At 39.2% G+C, this 16725-nt stretch overlaps 1 protein-coding gene across 3 annotated transcripts in view; it reads left to right on the top strand.

Moving 5' to 3' along the window:
- Positions 1–16725, top strand: part of ITCH (itchy E3 ubiquitin protein ligase) — a 121473-nt gene that overhangs the window by 37704 nt on the left and 67044 nt on the right. For all 3 annotated transcript variants that reach the window (XM_079946531.1, XM_079946529.1, XM_079946530.1), the window contains one exon: positions 9714–9804. In XM_079946531.1, coding sequence (XP_079802657.1) covers positions 9735–9804 — 70 coding nt within the window. In that variant the 5' untranslated portion in view covers positions 9714–9734. The remainder of the gene's footprint in view (positions 1–9713; positions 9805–16725) is intronic.

The following is a 16725-nucleotide window of genomic DNA, read 5'->3' as shown; positions in this document are numbered from 1 at the left end:
TTATCTTTCAATTCATGAGTACAGGATGTCTTTCCATTTATTTGTATCTTTAATTTCTTTCAGCAATGTTTTGTAGTTTTTATTTCCTTTGTTAAGTTTATTCCTAAGTATCTTTTATTTTTGATGTTATTGTGAATGGGATTGTTTCTTAATTTTTTTTTCCGGATAGTTAATTGTTAGTGTATAGGGATGCAGCTAATTTTTCTATGTTGATTTTGTATCGTACAAGTTTGCTGTATTTTAAAAAGTTAGTTTTTAACAGTTTAATTTTTATTGGAGTATAGTTGATTTACAATATTGTGGGGGTTCTTTGTTTTTTGTTTTGCAGTATGCGGGCCTCTCATTGTTGTGGCCTCTCCCGTTGCGGAGCACAGGCTCCGGACGCGCAGGCTCAGCGGCCATGTCTTACGGGTCTAGCCACTCCGCGGCATGTGGGATCTTCCCGGACCAGGGCACGAACCTGTGTCCCTTGCATTGGCAGGCGGACTCTCGACCACTGCGCCACCAGGGAAGCCCATATTGTGTTTTTTGTGTGGAGTCTTTTATTTGCGGGGGAGGTGTTGCACTGCGCGGCACGCGGTATCTTAGTTCCCCCACCAGGGATCCAACCCGTGTCCCCTGCAGTGGAAGTGTGGAGTCTTTACCACTGGACTGCCAGGGAAGTCCCTGTGTGGAGGCTTTATTGAGTTTTTTATATATAAGATCATGTCATCTGGGGACAGAGATAATTTTCCTTCTTCCTTTCCAATTTGGGTGCCTTTTATTTCTTTTTCTACCTTAATTGGTTTTGCTAGGACTTCCAGTACTGTGTTGACTAGAAGTGGTAAGAATGGGCATCCTGTCTTGTTCCTAGTATTAGAAGAAAAGGTTTCAGTTTTTCACCTTTGAGTGTGATGTTAGCTGTGGTCTTTTCATATGTAGCTTTTATTTTGTTGAGGTAATTTCCTTCTATTCCTAATCTGACAGTTTTTATCATGAAACAGTATTGAATTTTGTCAGATGCTCTTCTGCATCAGTTATGATGATCATGTGATTTTTACCCTTAATCTTTTAATGTGGTATAACACATTTATTATCTTTCTCTTTTAAAAATATTTTAGTTTTACTGGAGTATAGTTGATTTACAATGTTGTGTTAGTTTCAGGTGTACAGCAGAGTGATTCAGTTATACATATATTCATTCTTTTTTAGATTCTTTTCTCATATAGATTATCACAGAATACTGAATAGAGTTCCCTGTGCTATACGGTTCGTCCTTGTTGATCATGTTAATTTTCATATGTTGACCCAGTCTTGCATCCCAGGGATTAATCCCACTTGGTCATGATGTATTAATCCTTTTAATGTGCTGTTGAATTCGGTTTGCTAGTATGAAAACTGAACATTTTGAATGTTATAATGTGGCAACTCTGGAAATTATATTCTTCCCCCATCTCATGGTTTCTTGTTGCTGCTTCCTGTGGTTGTCATTTGATTGTTTGGTGACTTTTCCAAACTAATTTTGTGCAGTCCTGTATTCTTTGTCTTGTGTGGCCACTGAAGTCTGTTCTGTTAGATTAGTGGTTTGACAGATAACCTTTTCATTGATTGACTAATAAAACACTGGTTTAGGGCATCCCTGGTGGCGCAGTGGTTGAGAGTCCACCTGCCGATGCAGGGGACACGGGTTTGTGCCCGGTCCAGGAGGATCCCACATGCCGCGGAGCGGCTGGGCCCGTGAGTCATGGCCGCTGAGCCTGCGTGTCCGGAGCCTGTGCTCCGCAACGGGAGAGGCCACAACAGTGACAGGCCCACGTACCGCAAAAAAAAACCCCAAAAAAACCCCATTGGTTTATAACATTATATGTTTCATGTGTACAAAATTATATTTTGACTTCTGTATACACTACAACATGCTCACCACCAAGAGTGTAGTTTCCATTCGTCACTGTACAGCTGACTCCCTTTATCCATATCACCCTTCCCCCACTTGCTCTCTGCTAACCGCTGCTCTCTTCTCTCTGTGTGCTCATTTTTGTTTGGTTTGGTTTGAACTCCCCCCTACCATATGAGTGAAATCATACAGTATGTGTCTTTCTCTGTCTGACTTATTTCACTTAGCATAATACCCTCTAGGTCCATCCATGTTGTTGCAAATGGCAAGATGTCCTTTTTTTTTTTTTTTTAAGTTAATTAATTTATTTTTGGCTGCGTTGGGTCTTTGTTGCTGCGCATGGGCTTTCTCTAGTTGCGGCGAGCGGGGGCTACTCTTTGTTGCAGTGCATGGTTTTCTCATTGCAGTGGCTTCTCTTGTTGTGGAGCACGGGCTCTAGGTGTGTGGGCCTCAGTAGTTGTGGCTTGCAGGCTCAGTAGTTGTGGTGCATGGGCTTAGTTGCTCTGCGGCATGTGGGATCTTCCTGGACCAGGGCTTGAACCCATGTCCCCTGCATTGGCAGTGGATTCTTAACCACTGTGCCACCAGGGAAGTCCCAAGATTTCCTTTATTTTTATTTTTTATTTTTTTGTGGTACGCGGGCCTCTCACTGTTGTGGTCTCTCCCGTTGCGGAGCACAGGCTCCGGATGCGCAGGCCCAGCAGCCATGGCTCACGGGCCCAGCCGCTCCGCGGCATGCGGGATCCTCCCGGACCGGGGCATGAACCCATGTCCCCTGCATCGGCAGGCGGACTCTCAACCACTGCGCCACCAGGGGAGCCCTCCTTTATTTTTAAAAGAATTTTTTACGGCTGAGTAGTATTCCATTATATATATATTGCATCTTCTTCATCCATGGATAGGCACTTAGGTTGTTTACATATCTTGGCTATTGTATATAGTGCTGGATTGAACATAGGTATGCATATATCTTTTCAAATTAGATGTTTTTGAATTCTTTGGATAAATACTTAGAAATGGAGTAGCTGGATCATATTGTAGTTCTATTCTTAATTTTTGAGAACTCTCCATAGTGGCTGCAGTAATTTACACTCCTACCAACAGTGTATGAGGATTCCCTTTTCTCTACATCCTCTCCAACCCTTGTTATTTCTTGCCTTTTTTTTTTTTCTCAACCACTGCGCCACCAGGGAAGCCCAATTTCTTGCCTTTTTGATAATAGTTATTCTAATGGTATGAGGTGATAACTCATTTGTGGTTTTGATTTGCATTTCCATAATACTTAGTAATGTTGAACATCTTTTCATGTCCCTGTTCCCTATCTGTATGTCTTTGGAAAAGTGTCTGTTCACTTCCTCTGCCCATTCTTAATCGGGTGGTTTATCTTTTGGTTGTTCTTTATGTATTTTGAATATTAACTCCTTATTGGATATGATTTGCAAATATCTTCTCTGAGTAGGTAGGTTGAATTTTCATTTTGTTGATGGTTTCCTTTGCTGTGCAGAAGCTTTTTAGTTTGATGTAGTCCCATTTGTTTATTTTTGCTTTTGTTTGCCTTGCCTGAGGAGACATATCCAGAAAGATATTGCTAAGACTGATGTGTGTTTTCTTCTAGGAGTTTTATGGTTTCAGGTCTTACATTCAAGTCCTTAATCCCTTTTGAGTTGACGTTGTTTATGGTGTAAGATAGTGGTCTAGTTTCATTCTTTTGCATGTTAACTGTCCAGTTTTCCCAACATCATTTATTGAAGAGACTACACTTTCTCCACTTTATGTTCTTTGTTCTTGTTTTGTAAATTAATTGTCCATATGTGTGTTTATTTCTGAATTCTCAATTCTGTTCCATTGATCTATGTCACTTTTTCTGCCAATACCATGCTGTTTTGATTACTATAGCTTTGTAATATAATTTGAAATCAGAGTGAATGATACTTCGAGCTTTGGGTTTTTTTCCCCCCCACTCAGGATTGCTGTGGCTACTTGGGGCCTTTTGTTACTCCTTACAGATTTTAGGATTTTGTTGTTGTTGTTGTTCTATTTCTGTGAAAAATGTCATTGGGATTTTGATAGGGATTGCATTGGTTCTGTAGATTGCTTTAGGTAATACGGACATTTAAAAATGTTAATTTTTCCAGTCCCTGAGCGCGAATACCTTTACATTTTTTTATGTTGTCTTAAATTTCTTCCAAGAACGTCTTAAAGTTTTCAGTGTACAGGTCTTTCACCTACTTGGTTAAATTTATTCCTAGGTATTCTTTTTGTTGCAATTGTAAATGAGATTTTTTTGTTAATTGTTTTTTGATGATTCATTGTTAGTGTATAGAACAGACTTGTATATTGATATTTTTACTCTGCAACTTAGTGTATTTGTTTATTTCTAATAATTTTTTTGGTGGTTTTTTTTAATATTTAAAAACATGCTATATTTATTTCTTCTCTGATTTTTATTAAATTGTAGGACACTTAGCTGGTGTTGGAGAATTGCTTGTTGGTGTGGGGAACATACTCACCGCACTCACTCACATGTGGGAATTGGTGAAACCTTTACACTGTTAAGAGAATGAAAAGAGAAGCCATAGGCTGTGAGAAAATATTTGCAAAACACATAAAGGACTTGTATTTAAAATATACAAAGAACTCTTAAAATGCGACAGCAAGAAAACAAATAATAAATGAGCAGAATATCTGAACAGATATCTCACCAAACAGTGTACATAGATGGTAAATAAGCATATGAAAAGAGGCTCAACATCATATGTCATATGGGAATTACAAACTAGGCCAATGGTGAAACGTCATTGTACACCTGTTAGACTGGCTAAATTCCAAAAAACTAACAATACCAAATGCTTGTGAGGATATGAAGCAGTAGAAATTCTATTTCAATCCTAATAGGAATGCAGAATGGTACAGCTACTTTGGAAAACCATTTGGCAGAGCTAAAACATAGGTTTACCTTTATCATCCAGTAATTGTAGTCCTGTTTACCCAATTGAGTCGAAAACTTATATCCACAAGGAACCTGAACATGAATACTTATAGCAGCTTTATTCATAATTGCCAAAAACTGGAAACAACTAACATATCCTTCAGTAAGCAAATGTATATACTGTGGAATAAACACACATGAAATATTACTCAGCAATTTAAAAAAAAGCTGCCGAGCTCTGAAAAGATATGGAGGAAACTTTAATCATACTGCTGAGTGAAAGAAGCCAGGCTGAGGCTCTAAATTGTGTGCTTCTACCTATCTGACATTCTGGAAGAGGCAAAATTATAGAAACAGTAAATAGACAAGTGGTTGCCAGAGGTTCTTAGTGAGGGAAGAGGGATGAGTAGGTGAAGCACAGGGGACTTTTAGGGTTGTGAGATTATTCTGTGTGATACTATAATAGTGGATACATGGCAGTTATGTGTTTGTCAAAATCCATAGGACAGGGGGCTTCCCTGGTGGCGCAGTGGTTGAGAGTCCACCTGCCGATGCAGGGGACACGGGTTCGTGCCCCGGTCCGGGAAGATCCCACATGCCACGGAGCGGCTGGGCCCGTGAGCCATGGCCACTGTGTCTGCGCGTCCGGAGCCTGTGCTCCGCAACGGGAGAGGCCACAACAGTGAGAGGCCCGCGTACCGCAAAAAAAAAAACCCCAAAAAACAAAACAACAATAACAAATCCATAGGACTGTATAAGGTTCACAAAGAGTGGACCTAAATATAAATTGCGGACATTAGTTAATTAAAAAAAAACAACAACTGTGGAATATTCTAGACACTGATTAGCAAGGCAGACAAGGTTGCCTACCTTTGTGGACCTTATAGTCAGTAAAAAATTTAATCAGAAAAATTTCAGCGGTGTGATAGAAAGTAATAGGATGGCTACATTAGATTGAGTAGTCAGGGAAGACCTCTCTGAGTATTTGAGTATTAACTTGAGACCTGAATATAAGATGTTAGCTATTTAAAGGTAAGAGGGAAAAACATTCCGAGCAGAGGGAACAGTTAGTGTAAAGCCTGTAAGTCTGGAATGACCTTAGTGTGTTTAAGAAATAGAAAGAAATCCATATTTGCAGTGGGTAAGGGAGAGAATGATATGAGGAGAAGTCAAGAGAGTAGGTCATGGATGGAATGTAGTGGGACTTCTGTAAGCCAGGGTGAGGAATTTGGATTCTATTTTAGGTGAGATAGGCAATTATTGGATGTTTAAGCAGAGTAGAGCATGATCTAACTTTCGTGTTTAAAAGAGTACCCTAGTTGCTGTGTGGAGAATGGGTGGTGGGAGGGAGAGGGAGCAGGTGCAGAAGCAGAGAGACCAATTTAGTGACTTGTAGTAATTTGTTGACAGGGAAGGGATGGGTGTTTGTGGCTTGGACTAAGATGGTTAAGAAGAGGAGAAAAATAAGCATATATTTTAAGGTATATAGCAGGGTATATTTTGCAGGTAGTATCTTTAGAACTTGGTAATGAGGGAAAGATAATGCCCACAGCTTTGGCTTGTGCAACTGGATGGATGGTGGTGCTATTGAGGCCAGGGAGAGTTTCAATTTAGTCTTTTTTTTTCTTGGCTGTGGTAGGTCTTTGTTGCTACGTGCGGGCTTTCTCTGGTTGCATCGAGCAGGGGCTACTCTTGGTTGCAGTGAGTGGGTTCTAGGTGTGTGAGCTTCAGTAGTTGTGGCATGCAGACTCAGTAGTTGTGGCGCAGGGGCTTAGTTGCTTCATGGCATGTGGCATGGCATCTTCCTGGACCAGGGCCCGAACCCGTGTCCTGTGCGTTGGCAGGTGGATTCTTAACCACTGTGCCACCAGGGAAGTCTCCTCAGTTTAGTCATTTTAACCATGCAGGCAGTTATAAATAATGGTTAGACCTAAGAGTCTGGAGCTCAGGGGAGAAGATGGGACTTGAAGTGTAGATTCTCAATCTACTCTGTCTTGCCTGTTTTTCAAAGTGTACAAGTAGGCTACACATTTTCTTTTTAAAAACTCAAGCAATACATACAAAACCAAAGTTCCCCATGACCACCTCCTGTAGTACACAGACCCTCTCCCCTTCTCCACAAAGGTAACCACTATAAACAGTTAGGGGATGTATACTTTTTCTGCTTTTGTTTATAAGTATATTTACCTACAAGAATATATACTTTGTTTTTGTTTGAAAAAATACCATCACATTATATATATTCTGTAACTTAAAAAAATGTTCTTGGAATCATTCCATTTCAGTCATTAGTAAGTTGTTTTGATAGCTGCATAGTGTTCTGTGGTATGAGTTTGCTATTTATTTAACTGGTTGCCAATTGATACTTAGGTTTCTATAGTTTGTCTTTACAAATGGTATTTTTTTGTTCTTAGGGATTTAAAATACTTAAGTAATTTTGATTATATAAAACTAATATGTATCAGTACATACATGACTTTTTTTAATATTTAATTTATTTGGCTGCATTGGGTCTTAGTTGCACAATCTTCATTGTGGCCTGCGCTGTCTTTTATTGCGGAGTGCAGGCTGTTCCTTGCGGCATACAGGCTCCTCAAGTTGTGGCACGCAGACTCTGTAGTTGTGGCACATGGGGCTCTCTAGTTGTGGTGTGGGCTCAGTAGTTGTGGCTCTCAGGCTCTCCAGTTGTGGCACGCAGGCTCTAGCGCTCACAGGCTTAGTTGCCCTGTGGAATGTGGGATCTTAGTTCCCTGACTAGGGATCGAGCCCACGCCCCCTGCATTGGAATCATGATGTCCTAACCACTGGACCGCCAGGGAACGGAAGCCTAATTTTGCCTTATTGTATTTGTATATTTCTTACATGGGACCTGGCAACTAGTGAGTGCTGAGTAAATTTTGCTTGAGTTTAATCTTTACTTTGACCCACTCAAAATATTCTTAAAATTTTTATCAAGTCCCCGAAAGCCTAAGAACAGGTTATTTTAAAAACATACTTAGGGACTTCCTTGGTGGTGCAGTGGTTAAGAATCTGCCTGCCAATGCAGGGGGCACAGGTTTGAGCCCTGGTCTGGGAAGATCCCATATGCCGCAGAGGAACTAAGCCTGTGTGCCACAACTACAGAGCCTGTACTCTGGAGCCCGCGAACCACAAATACTTAAGCCCATGCTCCGCAACTGGAGTAGCCACCGCGGTGAGAAGCCTGCGCACCGCAATGAAGAGTAGCCCCTGCTCTCCACAACCAGAGAAAGCCTGCACACAACAACAAAGACCCAACGCAGCCATAAATAAACAAACAAATAAATTCAAAGAGTATTAATGATAAATAATAAACATTCACAGAGCATTTTTTTTCCCACAGATATAATCATTCAGTCTTACAAAAGCCCTGTGAGGTAGAGGTGGTATTATCCCCATTTCTCTGACAGGAAACTGGGACCTAGAGAAGTTATATGACTCAAATAGTATCATATAGTGAGTGTTGTAGCCAGGAATCAAACCCAAGTGTTCTGATTTTGTTATAAAATCTTTTTTATTGTATACGAATCATGCCCTTTCCACAGGGGGATTAACTCTTCCATGATTATTGGCTGAAGAAGATATGTTAGAGGTGTTCATTTAGTATAATTCAGTAGCCACAGGCCCTGTTTTGGGCTTCTGGGTTTCATCAGTGAACAAAGCAAAAAGATCCCCCATTCACATGGAGTTTATATTCTAGCTTAGGGAGTCAAAATCAATAAACATACTTACCAAGTAAATTACTTAGTATGTCAGAAGGTCACATAGTTTATAGGAGAAGAAAATGATCATCATAAGTGGAGCAGACTGAATATTGTGAAGAAGACAAGTAGAATGAACGTCTAAAGGCAAGAATGTGCTGGCATATTTCAAGAATAATAGGGAAGTATGTGCCTGAGTAGGGGAGGAGAGTAGCAGGGAAATAAGTTCAGGAAGTTGGGAGCAGTGGAAGCATGTATCATATAGGGTCTTTCAGGATTCAGGCTTTTACTCTGAGTAAAATGGGAAGGTTTTGAAAGGTTTTTAACATTTTAAAAGAATCATCCAGGTTGTGTTAAGAATAGGTACTAAAGCTAGACAAGGGTGGAAAAAGGGAGACCTTTTAGGTTAATCTAGGAGAGGGGCATAATTTAGGAAAAAAATGGCTGTCAGAGGTGGGTCTGGACAGATTGGTGGTAGAGGTGGTGAGAAATGTCTAGATTCTAGATATATTTTTACAAATAGAGACATCAGAATTTGCCAGCGGGTTGGAAAGGAAATAGAAAGGAGTCAAGGATGACTCCAAGGTTTTTGGCTTGAGCTGCTGAAAGAATGAAATTGCCATCAACTGAGATAGTTTACAGAGAACATCAGGAGTTCCATTTTGGATCTGTTAAGTTCAGAGTGTCTTTTAGATACGCAAGTGAAGTTGTTTAGAATTCAGGAGTGAAGTCTGTAATAGAAATATAAAGTTGGGACTTGTTGATATATAGATGATATTTAAAGCCATAACAGTGGATGATATCCTTGAGGAAATGAGTATGGAGCGATGAGAGAAGAGGGAAACAAGAACTGAGTCCTAGGACTTTCCAGTATTAGGAGGGTGGAGAGAAGAGAAGGAATCATCAAAGGAGTCTAAGAAGGAACAATCAGTAATGTAGGACATAAACCTAGAGAATGTGTCTTGGGAACTAAAAGGAAGAAAAACCATGGAAGAAGGAATGATCATGTCAGATTTTGCTGATAGGTTAACGCAGGATGGATACTAGAATTGAAAATTATATTTAGCAATGTGAAGGCCACTGGTTATTGTGTGGCCTTCAGTGGGACATGGAAATGGCCTGGCTAGCACTATTTACATATTTTTCAAGTGGGAATTTTTGATGTTTATAGTGTTTCCTTGGCCCTGTTCAGGTTTGCCGTCCTGTTGGTGTTATGTCTGACAGTGGATCACAGCTTGGTTCAATGGGTAGCCTGACCATGAAATCACAACTTCAGATAACTGGTAAGTCTTAAAAAGATCTACTGCTTTACTTCCCCCCGACTCCCAAGATAAAAAGAAAAAAATCTTAAAATCTTTAGTGGCTGTGACGTATCAGGTTCTGAATGAATGAATGAACGTAATGTTTAGATATGTAAAAATTACATTTTGATTTCAGGATATTCTTGGGTATAGTATAGGATTTGGGTTTGTTTGTTTTTTCCATTAAACATGCTTTGGCAATTGCTATTTTTTGTTTTCATTTGGATTTTATTAGCTTTGTTGAGATAATTCACATACCATACAGTTTACCCATTTAGAAGTCAATGATTGTTAGTACATTCTCAGAGTTGTGCAACCAACACCAGTCAATTTTAGAACATTTTCACCACTGCAGAAACCCCTGCCCCATATTCCCCAACCACCTTCAGCCCTAGTTATTTTTGTCTCTATAGCTTTGCCTATTTTGGATCTCTCATATAAATAGAGTCATAAAATGTGTGGCCTTTGTCTCTGACTGTTTTCACTTATCATAATAATGTTTTCAAGGTTCAACCATGTTGTAGCATGTATTAGTATCTAATTTCTTTTTATTGCCAAATACTATTCCATGTGTGGACATACTTTATCCATTTATCAGCTGATGGATGTTTGGGTTGGTTCCACTTTTGGGCTATTATGAATAATGCTATGAACGTTTGTAAGTTTTTGTGAAGATGTATGTTTTCAGTTTTCTTGAGTATATACCTTCTACTTTCTGGAGTAGAATCACTGGGTCATGTAATATCCATGTTTAGCTTTGTGAGGAATTCCAAATTATTTTTCAAAGCATCCACACCACTTTATATTCCCAACAGTCATGTATGAGGGTTACAATTTTGTAAGCATCCTTGCAATGCTTATCTTTTTGATTAGAGACATCCTAATGGATGTGAGCTATCTCATTATGGGTTTGAGTTGCATTTCTCTGATGGTTAAATGATGATGAGCATCTTTTCATGTGCTTATTGGCCATTTGTATATGTTTTTTGGAGAAATCCCTATTAAATATTTTGGTTGCTGTTGTTACTTTCCTAATCTCTCTTTGTTTCTTCCTCTAGCCATACTAATCAAGTGTATCACTTTCAGATTAATGTTCTTAAAATGCCTCCTGATTTGTTCATTCCTGCTCAGAAACCTTCAGTGCTTCTCCTTGGCTATGGTATTGAATTTCTTTAAAACTGGGCTAAGACGTTTTACAGGCTCCATATGATCTCTTTGTAGGTCTTTATATATCAATAGAAGCTACTTGCACTAGCCAAAGTGAGGCACTGGATTTTCTTCAGACATGCATGTGTTTATCACACAATGGAACCCTAGACTCTCTCCCTTTAATTTAATGGCATTTATTGATTATTTTAGTTTTTACTATACCTGGCTTATATCCACTTCTAGGTTATGAATATGAGGTCATATACTGTATAATTATTGTCCTCCTCAAAACCTAAAAGTGATTGAGTTATAAAGAAGTAACACTTTAAGTTGAAAGCATGTTAGAATTTATTCTTGGGAATTCTTTCACTAACTCCAGTCTCTTTCTTTAGGAATGTCTGATTCTCAGTGAAAGATATTAATATTTCTCAGATTCTAATTGTTTCTCCCCTCCGCATTCTCAAGCTACTCTGAGTAGCTGATTTACATTGGGCCAGGCTTCTTAAGACTTCTTTTTTGGGGCAGCTTATTGTTAAAACCTTTGATTTAAAGAATTTCTGATAGATTGTTTCAACTTTTCAGGTTACATAAGTAATACACATGCTTTTTATTTTTAAAAACTGAGTAAAATAGTAAAGTGAGGGGTCCTTATTATTTATCATCTCAATCCCCAGATAAATAGGTTTATATTCCTTTAGTCTTTTCTTTGCATAAACTGGCTATCTTATTTGCTATCATTACTGTCATAGTAAGAAAAACATTTAATGCCTAAATGCATTATGTCCTCAAGAAGACATAATTCTTAGCCATTTATAAGCTTTTTAATCTTGGGTCTAAAAATCTTGAGAATGTACAAGTATAGGGCAAAAACATTTTAACAAAAACAAACACCATGAATTATGGATAAAATCTATTTGCATATTTAGCAAAAATATCATTAGATATGGGACAAATGGAGAACATCAGATAATGAACAATAAAGTGCCAAGTTGACTAGAATCAAGTGTCCTTCATAATTCATTGTTTACTTCTTTGCTTTTGGTGCTAGAAACTTAGAACTAAGTTTTTTTGCACAAATCCCCTTAATTGACATTGTACTTTTTAGTCTGTGTTAATGGATTAGCATAGTTTTTTTTTTTTTTTTGCTAAGCTCTTCAACATCTTCCAAAATTCAAGGAAGGCATAAATATGCAAGTGTTAAGTATAAATGCCATGGTATATGGTAATGGTGTGAAGAGAAAATGACTTTGTCAGGAAAGAGAGATCAATATTTGACTAGAGTTACTGTGAAAGGAGGTAGTGCTTGAAGCATTGCTACTATTTAAAAGTAGAGGACTTCCCTGGTGGCACAGTGGTTAAGAATCTGCCTGCGAATGCAGGGGACACGGGTTTGATCCCTGGTCTGAAAAGATCCCACATGCTGCAGAGCAGCTTAAGCCCGTTTGCCACAGCTACTAAGCCTACGCTCTAGAGCCCGCGAGCCACAACTGTTGAGCCTGTGTGCCACAACTACTGAATTCCATGCACCTAGAGCCCATGCTCCACAACAAGAGAAGCCACCGCAGTGAGAAGCCTGTGCATTGGAGGAAAGAGTCGTCGTCCCCACTTGCCGCAACTAGAGTAAGCCCACATGCAGCAACGAACACCCAACACAGCCAAAAATAAGTAAATAAGTGAATAAAATTTATTAAAAAAAAAAAAAAGTAGAAAGGTAGGGACTTCCCTGGAGGTCCATTGGGTAAGACTGCGCTCCCAATGCAGGGGGCACGGGTTCGATCCCTGGTTGGAGAACTAAGATCCCACATGCTGCCTGGCATGGCCAGAAAAAAAGTAGAAAGGTAGAAAAGGATCTTTCAGGAATGAACATGACAGAGCAAATGATGTGAAGGAGGGAAATGCCAAGACTTCCCTTGATGTCCGTAAAAGCCACTGCTGCAGAGCAGGGACCCATGAGAATTAATGGGAGTGGATCATCTCCTTCAGGTGTGTCAAGGCTACCAAAAAAAAAAAAATTGCTAAGGGAGATGAGAAGTAACCAGAGTTTTTAACAAAGAGCAGACAGCTGGATTTGTGTTTTAAAAGTCGAGTTTTTAACAAAGAGCAGACAGCTGGATTTGTGTTTTAAAAGTCGGTGTAGGGACTTCCCTGGTGGCGCAGTGCTTAAGAATCTGCCTGCCAATGCCGGGTACACAGGTTCAAGCCCTGGTCTGGGAAGATACCACATGCTGTGGAGCAACTAAGCCTGTGTGCCTAGAACCTGTGCTCCGCAACAAGAGAAGCCACCACAATGAGAAGCCCATGCACTGCAATGAAGAGTAGCCCCTGCTCACCACAACTAGAGAAAGGCTGCATGCAGCAACAAAGACCCAATGCAGCCATAAATAAATAGATAAATAAACTTTAAAAAAAAGTTGGTGTAAAAGACTCATAGGGAAATTTAGGGTCAAAAGTTAAAAGGTTACTCTGTGGTTCTGCTCAAATTTATTTCTTTAACTCTTACATACGTACATCACACACATGTATGCATACATTATTTGTTTACAATGTATGTTTGCTAATTGCTGCCCCTTACCAGATGAGGGCAAGTAGAAAATTTATTTCAGAGAAATGACACGTATTATAAGTTGTAGCAAAACAGTTTTAAAATATTAAATGATAGTACTGTTGATAAGTGGATTGTTTAGAGAACTTCATGTGTGTGTGGTTTTTTTTTAAATTTATTATTTTTATTTTTGGCTGTGTTGTGTCTTCGTTGCTGTGCGCGGGCTTTCTCTAGTTGTGGTGAGCAGGGGGTACTCTTTGTTGAGGTGCGTGGGCTTCTCATTGCGATGGCTTCTCTTGTTGTGGAGCACGGGCTCTAGGCGCGCAGGCTTCAGTAGTTGTGGCATGCGGGCTCAGTAGTTGTGGTGCACGGGTTTAGTTGCTCTGTGGCTTGTGGGATCTTCCTAGACCAGGGTGCGAACCTGTGTCCCCTGCATTGGCAGGTGGATTCTTAACCACTGCGCCACCAGGGAAGTCCCAGGTTCCACTGATTTTTACTCTTGCATTTTCTGGATCATTCTTTATTCTTTATCTCCAATTCCATGGTCTGGGTCCTTTACTTTGGACATAAGTCTGTTTTCTTACATCCTTCCCTGTCTTTAGCCATTTCCTGTTTAATTATGTTCTGTACATAACTTCCGATATTATTACTGAGCTTATCTGTGTTTTGATGCTTGCTGTGTGCTAGCATTATACTTACGTGGGCAAAATAAATTCTTTGGTATTTCCTAGAAATTTTTTAGTCTCAATCCTTACTCAAAACTCATCATTTGAGGAAGAGAAACCATCTTATTTTAGTTATTACAAATTGAAATTAAACATTACTCCATTTCCCCAAATTTACTAGAACACCGTATATTTAGCTCCCAATGCTTAGAGACCAGGAGAGTCCTTCATACTTTAAAGTCAAAAGTTTATATCTAGTTCTGCCCAGCCAAGACATAGTTCTGCTACAGAGACCTCATGTAGCCTCTCATGACTTCTGACCACAGAGGTAGCACTTGCTTTAACTGGTTTTATCTCTTATCAGTTCATCATACTGCTCATCATACCTGGCCTCAGCACCCCTGTTTGTTTTACCTTGTTCATTATAGCCTCCTGATTCACAAAATAAATTGGATAAGCTAAGGATTTACTTCTACTTTCTTTAAATTGTCAGGATTTTAATTTTGTGTTGGAGAGGTAGGATGAAGAATCAGTCGGGTGAAAATGTTGACCTTCAGAACAGAAGAATCAGAAGAACATTAATAAGTACCATGAAATCATATGCAATAAATTGTGTGTGTGTGTGTGTGTGTGTGTGTGTGTAAGTAACTATAAAGCAGGGCAACTTGTTTTCTACCATGGCTAATCATTTGGTTCAACAAATGTATTAAACGCCTGTCAGGTTTAAATCACTAAGTGCTCTACGAGTTATAAAGAATGGTTATAACCTTGCCATGAAGGGGATTACAGAGTGAGTTAAACAAGTAAGAACTGATAAACTTACCAAGAACTAAGACAGAATAGAAAGCTGTAGGAGCCATATATAAATAGGAAAATGCTGTGGGGGCATAGAACAGGAACGGTTTGACTTACTAGGTTTAAAGAACCATCCGGTCAAAGAGAGGGGGGTATTTGTCTGTCAAGAAGTAGGATTTTATTGGGTGAACAGGAAGAAGGATCATAAGTGGAGGGGGTAGCACGTATGAGGCATGAAAGTACTAGGCACTTGGGAGGGACAGCAAACAGCTAAGAGTGGTTAGACTACCACGGGCCTGGGTGGAGTTTGGTATAGGAAGAGGCTGTAAACGTACAGAGTAAGCAGTGTAAAATGCCCCAGAAGAGTTTAAACTTCATTTTGCAGGCATTAGCAAATCACTGAAAAGTATTGACATCACATCTGTTCTAGGAAGATAATTCTGGTAGCTGTGAGAGATTGCATTAGAGAAGTGAGAGTAAAAACAGACAGTTGTTAGAGGCCTCTTGGAGTAGCCCAGGTGACAGATGATATTGATATTTTTCTGATTCCTTTTCTTCCAGTTTATAATTTACAGTTTTTTAATTCCTTTAATTTACTATGGGCATTTAAATTTTAGGAAGTAGTACATTGATCTATTTTAGAATATTAGGACTGTAATGAAAGTGTTATGCAATATAAGCTTTGAGATTTGAACACTTAAATAATTTCTCCTGTCCAGGCTTTGCCATGATTCTTGGGTAAACTTTTAAATTGTGTTGAGCTTGTTTTTTTTTATGTATAAAAATTAAGATGATAATACCTATCTCACAGAATAGTTCTGTGTATCGAAATGACAGTCTTTAAGTGCCAGAGATAGTAAACACTCACAGTTGGTGTTGGTTTCCCTGACTCTTTATTTTCCCATTTAAAGTTTCCTAAAATGGCTCTAGTGGGGTTGGATGGGAGTACTTGGCAAAACAGCTTTCAAAAGTTTGAATCCTAAAAAGCCACTAAGGGCAGGTAATTTCCTCCCTGTCAGGCCTGCATTGCTCTTTGTTCTAGGTTTAATCAGTTTTAGAGGATCACAAGATCCCCTGAAATAAAATGAGCTTATGCATGAGTGTGTGGGCTGTTTTACCTTTTCTCAGACCAGAAATGTATTAAAAATAGGGATTTTATATTTTTCTTTGTCAATCCTGTGATTAAATTAGGCTTTGTATTAAGTGATAGGGCTTTATAGTACATGTTAGTCAGAGATAGGTCTGATCCCCACTTGAGTATTTTCTGTTCTGAAAGACATTTTACTTAGTGTTTCTACCTAGATGTCTCATGAGCATCTCAAATTTTATATATTCTTTATAATACGCTTGATTTCCTGCCCATTCTACCCTTCTCAAACTTGTGCTTTCCCAGATCTTTTCCATCTTATTAAATGATAGCGCCTTCTATCCAGTTATTCATGCCAGAAACCTGGGAGTTATCCTTGCTTCTTTCCCCTAACTCACTCATGAAATCTAATCCTGTTGGTTCTCCTTAGAAAATGCTTATTCCTCCCCATATCCATGTTTACCACCCTAGTCCATACTACTGTTGTCTCTTAATTAGATGGCTCTAGCAGCCTCTTAAGCATAAAAGGACAAAAGTATTTGATAAACATGAAGTTGGGAGATTCAGGGCCGCCACCTGGAACTGTGCCTGCTAGGGTACCCAGACTGTCTATGTGTTGGTCTGTATATTGAGCTTCTTGGGTAGCTGCTATATAAACTTTTCTA

This window comes from Stenella coeruleoalba, assembly GCF_951394435.1.
Source record: "Stenella coeruleoalba genome assembly, chromosome: 15".
NCBI lineage: Eukaryota > Metazoa > Chordata > Mammalia > Artiodactyla > Delphinidae > Stenella > Stenella coeruleoalba.
This window is presented reverse-complemented; position numbering and strand designations above follow the sequence as displayed.